The 12,096-nt window shown below is 41.1% G+C and overlaps 1 protein-coding gene across 1 annotated transcript in view; it reads right to left on the minus strand.

Annotated features, from left to right (window-relative positions):
* The window catches only part of pcdh11 (protocadherin 11), a 129,978-nt gene extending 119,244 nt beyond the window's left edge, over window positions 1–10,734 (minus strand). Inside the window, exons 1-2 of the mRNA XM_030766094.1 lie at window positions 10,195–10,734; window positions 1,617–4,103 (exon numbers count right to left, since the gene is read on the minus strand). Coding sequence (XP_030621954.1) covers window positions 1,617–4,103; window positions 10,195–10,734 — 3,027 coding nt within the window. The remainder of the gene's footprint in view (window positions 1–1,616; window positions 4,104–10,194) is intronic.
* Window positions 10,735–12,096: the final 1,362 nt, after the last annotated feature.

The raw sequence follows: 12,096 nt of genomic DNA on the forward strand, positions 1-12,096 counted from the left end.
ACTCCTGATTTAACAAATGCAACTATCAAATGCCCTTGATGAACATAATGGTTACAAATTTTAACAGTCTGCTTTGAACACACATACACGTGTGTGTGTGTGTGTGTGTGTGTGTGTGTGTGTGTGTGTGTGCAAGTGTGCATGTGTGTGTGTGTGTGTGTGTGTGTGACTAGGACTATTACAACCTCTCCGGTTGTAATATTCTCTAAAAATTCAGGGCACTGAGCCTGTTTGCAATAAAAAGACAAATTGTTATGCCTTTGATTTTTACCTTGCCAACACAATGGATTAAGCCTGTAAAGTAAACCATCCAAGATTCAATGCCCTACCATTTAAAAGAAAACACACACACACACACACACACACACACACACACACACAAGAGCTTGATGGGTGAAACTGGATTGCACTCAAAGCTATTAATGAATGCAATGTATTTTTTTCTTCCCCCCCTATTTAAGGCTTTCAGTCCCATAGCTCTTGTCTTCACCTTGGTCTCTCTGACCCAAACGTGCAGCACTTTGTCTTCCTCCTGTCATGCAGAAACTGTACCTGCCGAGCAGAATTACCACTCTTCACATCTGATTTACATTTATTTCTCCTTGCCTGTCTTCATTAGCCGCTTTTGCATTTGCCGTATATCTTTAAGGATAAAAAAAATAAGAGCCAGAATGCACTTCTTTTCAAATGAACCATTGTGTCATTAAAGCCACAACAAATCCTCCATGGAGAGACCCCATGATACCCTTCTAAAGTTTGTCTTCAGAACAAGTTCTTATTCCCGGTCAAAAATAATCAGCTTCTTCTGGTACAACAAGTTTCAGCTCTAATGAGTGCTATCAAGCATTTCTGTACATGACTATTCTTTTGGCAGCATACATCTGTTCAACAACACCTGTCATATTCAACACTACCTTGTTTAGTTTTCTGTCAAGCATGCTTGGTTTTGGTGTGCCAATCAAGAGTAAACATTGCTGTAAAGTCAGTGTCAAATCAGATCTCTGTTGTATGATATTAATGTGTGTGTTTTTTTGGGGGTTTTTTTTTTGCATCTGTCTCATTACTATTTTTTAAAACGGAATTCTCTTTTTTTATTGTTTGGTATTTGTTTGGTTGTTTTTTTAGGAAGTGGGGGCTGGGGTGGTTCTGTTCAGGTCTAATAAGACAGTACTAGCTCTTTCTTTCCTACAGTATGCACACAGCCAAAAGCTAGCACAGCAAAACCCTCAAATAAACAGCCACGTAATAACCATAATTCAAACAGTGTTCGTTTGAATTTTGTATTATTCAGCATCTTACTAACTGATCTTGAAATAAATGTAAACTGCTTCTTTTTTTTTTTAGCAATAAATGTACATAGTACAAAAAAAAGAGCCTTGTTTCGTTGTCAGCTTCTTTGGGGTTTTGTTTTCTCTCTCTCTCTCTCTCTCTCTCTCTCTCTTTGCAAATCAATAGTCAGTGCATATGACATTGGTGTGTGTTTGAGCTTTTGTGTAGTTAAATCCTTCCTCAAGCCTCAGCAATCCTCCAACTTCTGTCTTATCAACAGTGGGACAGTAATAACACGTGCGGGAGTAGGAGCAGCGAGGGCAATTAGAAAGAAGGTTGTGATTTACCTGCCGGGTGTGGATTTGCCCAGGAGTCTTGAAACCCCCTTGACAGCTGCACTCTGAGACACTGTAGGGGTCGGAGCTGGTGGAGGAGCATTTGGAGAGAGAGTCGCAGCCCACTACGAACGTGTTGTCCAGTGGGAGCTCCTGAATCACGTGATGCTTCTTGGGTTCCACGGGGGTCTCCGGTTTGATTTGAAACGTTGGCTGGGGAGAGGCTGACTTGTAATGCTTGGCTAAGTCAGGACTGTCGGGTTTGAAGGTGGTTGGTGTTGTGGCCCAATTATATTTGCCCATGGTCTGTTCCTCTAATTCGACTGGAAGGTCCAGAGTACCGTTAACGCGCTCGTGAGAAGGATCATCCGGCTTCGGTTCTTCGATAGTCACAAAGTTTAACAGCAAACTTTTCGGGGACCTCTTCTTTTTCTTCTTTTTCTTTTTGATCTGACGGTTCTCCTGGTTTGGAGAGACCCACTCACCACTCTGCTTGCCCTTTTGAACAACTTTGTGTCTGGGTGTCTGGCGACAGCGGACCAAGGCAGTCACAAAAATGACAAGGATGACAGTCATAGTTCCTGCAATTATAGCGATGACAACTATCACATAGCTATTGGCCTGAGGAGTTAGGTCAGTGTCTCCGACATTACGGTCCAAAGGGGTATCCATGCTTTTACGTAGTTGCTCCTGAATATATGTGGCATTGGAAACGGTATCATTTACAAACAAATGAACAAGAGCAATTGCATGCAAGGACTCTGGCTGTCCAAGGTCTTTGACTTTCACCACCAATCTGTGAAGACCTTGATCGGCAGCAACAATCTTCTCCTGCAGGGTGATGTTCCCTGTCGTCTTGTCTATGGCAAAGAGTCCTCTGGGAGAACCGCTGATGATGCTGTACTGCAGCTCGGCGTTCATGCCTGTGTCATTGTCTATGGCGAACACTCTCGTCACTACAGATCCAGGGCTCGTGTTAGACTGGACCAGGTCGTAGGAGTAATTTGAGGAGGGGATGACAAACACGGGCCGATTGTCATTGACATCGACGACGTTTATGGTAACCTTGGCGTACGAGGTGCTCTGCATTTGACCCCCGTCCACGGCCTTCACTACAAATGAGTAAGAACTTTGCTGCTCCCTGTCAAACGTTATGTTTGGCTTGATAACCCCGGTTTTAGGGTCGATGATAAAATTGTCTTTTCCGTTTATAATTGAGAGGGTGACCACCGCGTTTTCACCAGCATCAGCATCCGTGACAGTGATCAAGCCGACGGTGCCATACAAGGGCAAGTTCTCCGGAACGTAAAAGTTATACTCTGGATGGGTAAAAGCCGGGCTGTTGTCATTTAAGTCCTGGACAATTAGCCTTACAGTGACATTGCTCTGCAGAGATGGGGAGCCATTATCCCTGGCTACGACGGTGAATGAGTACCTCTCCTGCTTCTCTCTATCCAGCCTTTTGGCGATAGAGAGGATTCCAGAGTGCTGATCTATATTAAAACCATCAGGCACGTCAGGGCCAAGGGAATAAATAATCTCCGCATTACTTCCACTGTCTGCATCTACGGCACTGATTTTTATCAGCTGTGTGCCTGGGTCATTGTTTTCTGGGATAGACAGTTGGATTTCCGGTTGAGGAAAGATGGGTGCGTTATCATTCTCATCCTTGATTTTTATGAGGACCATCGCTGAGGTGTTCAAAGGAGGCTTCCCGGAGTCTGACGCAACGATCTTAATCGCGTACTCGCGGGTCGTCTCGTAATCTAAAGGGGCGGCGGTCTCTAACAAGAACTGGTCGTTAAAAACCGGCTTCAACCTAAAGGGCACGTCATGGTCAGTGTAACAAGTCACTTTGCCGTTCAGATCTGCGTCTCTGTCGGTCACAGTAATTAATGCTATTTTAGTGTTCAGTGGAGCATTTTCAGACAACAAAACAGTGCCATTAACCAGATTTATAATATACCGAGTGTCTATGGAGGGAACATTGTCATTAATGTCTGTTACATTGACTATCACCGTAGCTCTTGTAGGAGTCGAGCTACCGTCGCTAGCCAGGACGATTAGTTTGTGTACTGGGTTGACCTCTCTGTCCAGAGGTTGCTTGACAGTAATCAATCCAGTGGTGCTGTCGATAGCAAAGTGTCGTTTGGTAGCAGGGGAGATTTGGTTGCTGAAGGAGAAGTGGATCTGGGCGTTAGAGCCCAGGTCAGCATCAGTCGCATGGAGCTGCGTGACTGATGTGCCGATAGGAGCATTCTCTGGAACATTCACCTCCACCTCACTGTCCTTGAATACAGGCCGATTGTCATTCACGTCCGAGACGGTGACCTGGAGAATAGCTGTGCTGGATTTGGGTGGAGTGCCTCCGTCCTCCACTTTGATCTTCATCACGAACGTGTCCTTGGTCTCCCGATCCAGGCTCTTCTGGACTATTAGCTGTGGCCATTTATCTCCTTCCGGAGTCTCGATGATGTCCAGGCCAAACTCGCTCACACTCTAAAGGACAGAGGCAGAGTGGGTCAGCAAACTTCTTTCCTTCATTCAATTTAATTCAATTCAATTCAATTCAATTCAATTCAATTCAATCTTGTTTATATAGCACATATACATTGTAACAAAGCAATTTTATAAGATACTGGGCTTTAGACACCCACTGAGAAAGTCTAAGGCGTCAGTTGCAAGGAAAAACTCCCCTTGACTGAAATAGGGAAAAAAAAAAAATTCTGAGAGGGATTGAAACTGAAAACGGGGAGCTCATCCTCCTCTAGCTGCCACAAAGTTAGTTAGAGTGTAGTCATTAGTCTGTTATATAGAGTGAGGATAAAGAAAAATCTAGGAGGAATTACAGAATAGTGTAAGAGAAAGCAAGATACATTGTAGGACACTGAAGAGTCAGTGGGAGTAAGTGTTTATCTGGGATACTTTGTCAGGAGTTCAGTCAGGGACAAGGCTGAAAAAGAAGGACACCAAATGTACTTGAGATATAAACCACATTGCTAAATACAGGACTGTCATTCAAATCTGATACAGTGACTGAATCCATATTATCCCTCCAAAATGAGCCAAGAAATGATAAAAAGATTAAGAGATCTTACAATGTCGTAATTTTATGAAATACAAATGTAAACACAAAAAATACTAACTACATATTTAAACCATATCATTTCTGCTTTGAATTTACCCTAAGAATCAGAGTCCACTATTTGGCTTAGTTTAATTTAAACAGATATTTATTCAAAATGGAACACTACACTAAAGCTGGAGCCCTCAAATATTATTAGAAAATGCAAAAGGTTATCAAAACATTTGCTCTGAAAACAATCACTGCATATAATCCACTTATAACACTGGATCTAAAGCACATGATACTCGGGGAAGGGGGGGGGGGGTAGTGTAGTCCCATGTGCTACCTAAGAGACAATCTACAAAGTCTGTGTTAAGCACTAGCAACTTCTCCTTTACACTTCTCAAATTTGGCCATAAAACAAAGCAAGAACTGTGAACAATACATTTTTGCCATATCCCACATCTGCTTTAATATATTATTTGTTCCCAAATTTATAATTATTTCTTAAATGTCTTTTGAAAATGAGAGCACTTTTTTTTTTTTAACTTTCATCTTGTATTTCTTCAAGCCATTTTTCATGATTTAAATGTGTTTGTTTAACATTTTCCATTTTGTTTGAACACGGGCACCAGATAAATGAAAATTTCCACACCTGACATTCAGAAACTTCAGTGTATTAAAGAAAGTAAATGTTATACCATCCAACACACCAATTCACACAGCAAAGTTAAACTTCAATCCATTTTATAGACAAACTTCAATACAACCCTGACAACCGCCCCCCCCCTCCACCCTCCACTATTCTTTCAACACTGGACCAAAAAAAAACCCCTTCAATTTTGCCTCAGTGTCTAATGCAGAGGAGACAATTAACAAGATTTCAAGTTTGTACTGTATGTGAGAAAATCATTTGAAAAGGGAGCCAACGAGATAAATGCTCACTTAAAGCAAGCTGCAAGACCATCTCGGATAAAAGAGTAAAAAAGAAAAAAAGAAGCACATTAAAAAAAAAAAAAAAAGGTTCCCCTCCACAGAAGTTCTAAATCTAGGCAATGATGAGCCTAGGGAGACATGCACATGTAGTCCTCATGAGAGACGAGCTCTGACTGTTCAAAGTAATAGAACCAACCCCCACCCCCCTTCCCCCCACCCCCCTTCCCCCCACCCGATCCTCCACCGCTGCATCCTCCCCAAAAACTAGCACTAATATTTACGCTTACAGATGAGCTACATGGTGAAGCGAAGGTCTGGCAAGTGTTCCTCCCTTTCAAAGGTAACGGCAAGAGGAGAAACAGAGAAGATGGGGAGAGGGGCTCGGAGGCCGACGAGGAGGCGAGCACGCCGTGAGACAAAAGCAGCTCTTTGAAGCTTCTTTCAGTCAGAAACATTTTCATGCTAAAACAAGAAAAAGCATCTTCCTTAAGAGATAGGCTTCATGCGTCTCAATGCAGGGATAGATTAGTCTGTCTAGGCACATATTTCAAAAACGATTAAGAGACATGCAAAAGGTACACTTGACCAGATACACATGACACGAACAAAAACAACTTAATCTTTTTTTTTTTTTGGGCTCATATAGTAGCTGTCATGACAAAGACAAGTTATATTGTTTTGTTGACAAAATAAGCTCTGTGCATTCCAAGAAAATGTAACATATCCTCTTTTAGTGGTTTCTGGCATAGTTTGCTTTACCACCATCTGTGGCCTATTCACTGACTACAGTAATATGAAAAAAGGGCTCCTTAATCTCTGGAACATTAAATAATTAACATTTGGCATGCAAGAACGTAGTTTGGCAACTGCTCTCTTACCTATTTTTGGCTCTGAGGTTCTATATTGAAAGCTTAGCTGCTTGAATAAAACATAATGTAAATAAATAAATAAATAAATAAAAAATATGACCTTTCCACCACATTGCTGACATTTCTGAATCTTAAAAGATAAGGCCGCTGTTTATTCCAAATAAAGCTCACGGGGTGACATGCTTATACTAGAAGAGACAATTTAAACATGCAAGCTTTTTGGCCACAACCTATTTTGAAAACACAACGGGTTTTGACCATCACGGAGACAAAGTCTGTGTTGCCTATTTATCGTTTTGTCATGGCTTTACAAGAACAACTACTTACAACATACAGTTAATCTAATATAGTTTCACAGTGATCTGGCTAAAGGCTGAGATGGTGATCAATCATCTCTCTCTCTCTCTCTCTCTCGCTCTCTTTCTTTTCTGCGAACAAATGCAGAATGAATGACGCTGGGGAGACTCTGATTCCCCTCTGGGAAGACTTAGGAAAAGCCACAACCCATGAGTCACTGGCTGAGGAAGAATGACAGTCAAATCAAAATGATGAATACACTGTTTAAGGATCTTTTTCAAAATTTTCTAACTATTGACCTCTAGGCTATGTGAGGGAGGTTTTTTTTTTGTTTTTTTTTTTTTTAATATTCCAAACAACAGAAAGACCAGGTCAACAGCCACAACACAGATTGGATGATGCAGGACGTCGTGAAATGTAAAGTAATCGTAGCCATACGCTGATGAAACCCTGTTTAGTATGAATGCAGTCCTCTTTAATGAGATTGAGCTATTGAGCTCCAGCCCGAACCACTAGAGAATTATCAGCTTAAGCTGGGTTCAGCTCTGAACTTCAAAACCATTCAGAAAGATACCCGTCAGTGCCGCAGATCATCAGATGATGCATCTTTGAATAAATGCAACGACCTTATTACGAGTCAGAGGTGACTGAAACTCAGCACGGTTTATCGGGCGTTCCCCTGGATGCTTAGGGGAGAGAATGATCCATCGGGCAAAGTGATATTTCAGCGTTAACAATCTCACAGTCTTCACTCTATTCCCCCTCTCCCTCTGTCTGTCTCTCTCTGTCTCCAGCAGCTATGATCTGATTCAAATCATTCGGCCTGACCCAAAACACGAGGGCTGTCTCTACAGTCCAAAGCTGGCAAACGCCTTCAGCAACAACAAAAAAGAAAAAAAAAAAAAGAAGAAGAAGAAGAAGAAAAAGAAGAGAAAAAATCAAGAGCAAATGAACATTGGAGCAAAATGAGAGTGAAGTATATGGATGGAAGTCTCCTCTGTGCTTCTCCTGCTGGTTTAAATTTAGAAAGTTGATAAAGAAAAATTAGTCAGCCATCCCCCGTCATCCTCTGCATTGTATCATATTGTCTCACATTTACTGACCACTGCTCTCCTGGTGAGAGATATTGGTTTATAATGACTAACCCCCCCAGACTGAAGCTCTTTTTTTTTTTTTTTTTTTTTTTTTTACAATCTAATTGTTTCCTTAAACTGACAGAAAGGTTTCCAAGGAAACATCTTTTGCTCTTCATCCCTTAGCACACTGCCCACCTATAAAACCTTTAAATAATTGATGATACAACAGTGGTAACATTGTATCGTACCTTAATCAGTTGTCTGTGCCTTCTAAACGGGCACAGTTACAAAGGGTCACAAGACAGAGCTACATGTGAGCATGCCAGTACCCTTAAACATTCAGGGTTAATTAACTGGCTAATCTGTTTGGACAGAAATAACAAACAAACAAACAAATAAATAAATAAGAACACTTAAACATTTGCACAGAGATGCATGTATCAGGATTAAATACAGATTACCATGAATGTGAGTAACGGCTATAAATAACCTTTATGCACTTTATTTATTTTCAAGCATTGATCTGTGCTATTATTCTTCCAATTCTTCTCCATTATAAATAAAATTTAAAAAAAAAAGCCAAGGAGACCAAATGGGATATGTCCGCTGAACAGTGAATAAAGAGACTTAAATGGCCCAAAATCGGAGGGGAGTGAATTCTTTTGATGTGTAGTAAGGAATGTTTAGACGGTAGTGTAAAAATAACAATGCAGAGGGTGGAACCCACAACAACAGAAAAAGTCAATACATTCATCCCCCTCGAGTCTGATCTGATCCACATGGCCTGAGATAGGACTTGTAAAGAGGTTCTCTTTAAGTGATAAAATCTCTTCTAATGGAATGCCTTCCTCCAGCCATGCATGGTATTACTTTCCCTTGGCTGACCTTGATCATGTTCGGAGGTGCTTCTGGAGCAGTGGTCCAGGTGACATAGCAACACTGAATGCTGATGGGACAATTAATATCTCACCTCAGCTAAATCCACACCAGGTATCATAGGAGGAGGGTGACCTCATTAATAAATTAAAAAAAAAAACAAAAAAAAAACTTGTCACACGAATGAGCAAAAAAAAAGGAGACTGCGTTCATCCCTAGTTCCTCCACTGCAGTCGTGAAGAGTGTCTTTCACTGCAACGAGAGAGGCTGTGGACCACAATGCTAATCACACCAGCACCATGCTGTGGATGAAACTATCTCACCGGGTACGAGATTACTGTATGAGAGCTTCAGGGACAGTCCCAGAGGACCATGCAAACAAAATCCAAGGGGTGGATTCAGGGCCATCTGCTGCAGAAAAAGGATTGTTTGTGTGAACCTCCGTTTTGTGAAATGCATGCTCTTCCATGTAATTCTTTTTTTTTTTCTGTTTTATCCATACAGACAGAGAACCGCTGAACTCAAATCTTTGATTCATGTGGACATTTCACGGAACAAAAAAAAAAAAAAGAAGCTCTGTACAGGCAGAGTGTAAGAATAAATGAAATTACATTTAAAAAAAAAAAAAAAAAAAAGACAGTAGGGGTTGTGCTTTTCTTTTGGAATGTGCAACCTTGTTGTAACATTATGCTGGTCATTTTCCAAGCACAATTTCCAAGTAATTGAGAGCATTGTACCAAAGAGGCCTTGGCAGGAAAATGCTCTTTAAAAATGCAAATTGGTAACCCAATCAGTCATGGAAGCAAAGATTCTGTTAATTCTCACAAGAAAAATGTACAAATTAGCTATTCACACTTAAAAGACAGCCTTAACTTGTGTGTTTCACACAGTGTTTGAGTCTTAATTAAACGGTAGGAAACCTTTTGAGGTCCCTTTCTTGAATGCTTGCACATGGCATGATAGAAAAGCTCTTTTGGGTGAGTGGGGGTTTGTTCTTTGCTCAGCTCTGCAGTGTGGGGTGGCATGGTTAGGCAAATGGAATGTGTTGTTTACCTCTGTTCAGACATGATTTCAAGAGAAGAGCAATGATGATCCTATAGTACCTTTACTGAGCTTGCGGCATCAAAGTACCCAAGACCCAATGCAGCTGCCAATGTTTTAGCTCCTATACATAATATAATGAAGTGCATATAATTATCCTAGTTTCTAGTCTGAGCACGCCATATTAAGGCACCAAGAATATTGTGCTGTTTTCTCACAGAACATCTATTATAACTGGACAAGAGAAAATCCATGTCTTCTCCAGCAAAGCACTCTACTCTTTCCTGCCATAATCAGAGACTTACCTTCAAGAAAACACAGTCAGTTAACTTTAGAATCATTTTGTACTGCTACTCCTATTACGTAAGTAAACAATCCATTTAATGTCTGTGTGAAGAACTGACTCATGTCAAGGGTACTGGTCTCACCTTCACAAGCTCGTAGTGTTGGATCCCGTTAATGCCGACGTCAGGGTCGAACGCTGAGGGGATGGGGTAGCGGTTGTTGACGGCCGTGTTTTCAGGGATGGAGATGTTGATGACGGTGGACTGGAACAGAGGAGCGTTGTCATTGATGTCTTCGATGAGGAAACGGATTTTCACGAGACGGAAGATCTCGTCCGGCAGCACGGCCACTTCAATCTCGTAGTAGCAGCGCTTCTCGTTGAAGACGCCCGAACAGAGTTTCTCCCGGTCGATGCGGTTGGCTGTGGTGAAGATCTCGCCCGTGTTGGCCTCCACTCTTACTAAGGGCACATCGCCTGTTTTATAGACAGGCTTGAACTGCAGTGGCGAGGACAGCTTTATGGAGGGATCCAAAGCCAAGTCCAGATCTTTGCGTAGGTTCCCGATACGCACATTCTCTGGCTGTTCTTCTTTCACCGTGTAGTCTTTCTCCTGGGCCCGACACAGCTGCACAAGGAAGGTCAGCAGAACCACCAGAACATGGATTGCACTTGCCAAGTCCATAATCAAAGCAGGTGAGGTACTCTCTCCTTTTGAGGCTTGGAATTCTGATGCAATATGTGCAGAGAGGGAAATAAATTGAGAGAGAGAGAGAGAGAGAGAGAGAGAGAGAGAGAGAGAGAGAAGATTGTTGTGTTCATTGAAGGTTTCAAACACACAGTTACACATTTAGCTTAATTAGGATGTTTCCCCCAATGAACGCTTCCTGATTGACCTTTCACATCTTAACTAGCTGGAAGAGAGACTGCCTCCTAAATCTACGGAACTAAATTTACTGCTTTTCTGCTCAATTAACTTTTGGTGCTTCACATCATATGTTGACTATATGGACACAAACAAGGTTACGGGTTCACTTTTCTCATCAATCATTTTCATTTAATGTCTTGACTGCCTTCTGGCTAAGGCAAACTCACAGAAAAATGTCCTACTTTTTTTATTACTATTATTATTATTATTATTACTGAACAAGAAAGTGAATTTTTCGTGAACAAAACATGTCTCAAGGATCATTTACTTAGCTGGCCTTAATTAGAATTTATGAGAGAATTAATTCCACATTTGTTTCAGCTTGCTACATTTTCTTGATTTCATTAGGGATGGTTAAGAGCACTGTTTAATGTGGTCATTAAGACACCAAGCCTGCGTTTTGTGCAAACACACATCGGTCTGAGTCAAGCAGCATCCAGAGGCTTCCGGGGCCTTACAATATGTGTTAGCGACGGGTGGTGTGATGGGAAACAATAAAGGATCCCCAAGTTGACTGTATCCCTAAATAGAACCTTATTTATCCATAACTATCATAACAAGACTTATAAATAAGTCAGCTATTCTTTCTTTCTTTTTTTTTTTTTTTTTTGGTTGCCAAGTAGCTTGACAGTTACCCAAATCCTGTCAGGGCATTGTTTAAAAAAAGCAGCCAGAGGCCTGAAGTTCATGAGTTACCACAAGCTGAACTAGGTCACTGAGAAACGGCAGAGAAAACGCCTTTCTTTCTATACCAATATCTGCTTATTGTTCGTTTGCAGAGTTTCAGTGCAGTGCCGTTTCTGTGAGGAAAAAAAAATGATTTCTCTAATTTCCCTAGACACACTGAAAAGCCATTCTACTTGGTTTTCCCTCACTTTAATCAAAGCAATGGCAACAATATAAAAGTTTAAAAAGCATAATCTATGCATCTTTAATTTGCTTTACTCCAAAAAGCTTTGCCCCAAGAGTTGACAGATACTTACACAGGCTTTTTTAAGGCAAGGATGCATTAAATATTGCTTTAGCATATTAATCACTCAGATAAGTCACAACAGAAAAAATAAAGAAAATGAATTAATAGCTTCACGTCCTCAAAAAAATGGCTGTTTAAAGTAAAAA

Source organism: Chanos chanos, chromosome 2 (genome assembly GCF_902362185.1).
Source record: "Chanos chanos chromosome 2, fChaCha1.1, whole genome shotgun sequence".
Taxonomy (NCBI): domain Eukaryota; kingdom Metazoa; phylum Chordata; class Actinopteri; order Gonorynchiformes; family Chanidae; genus Chanos; species Chanos chanos.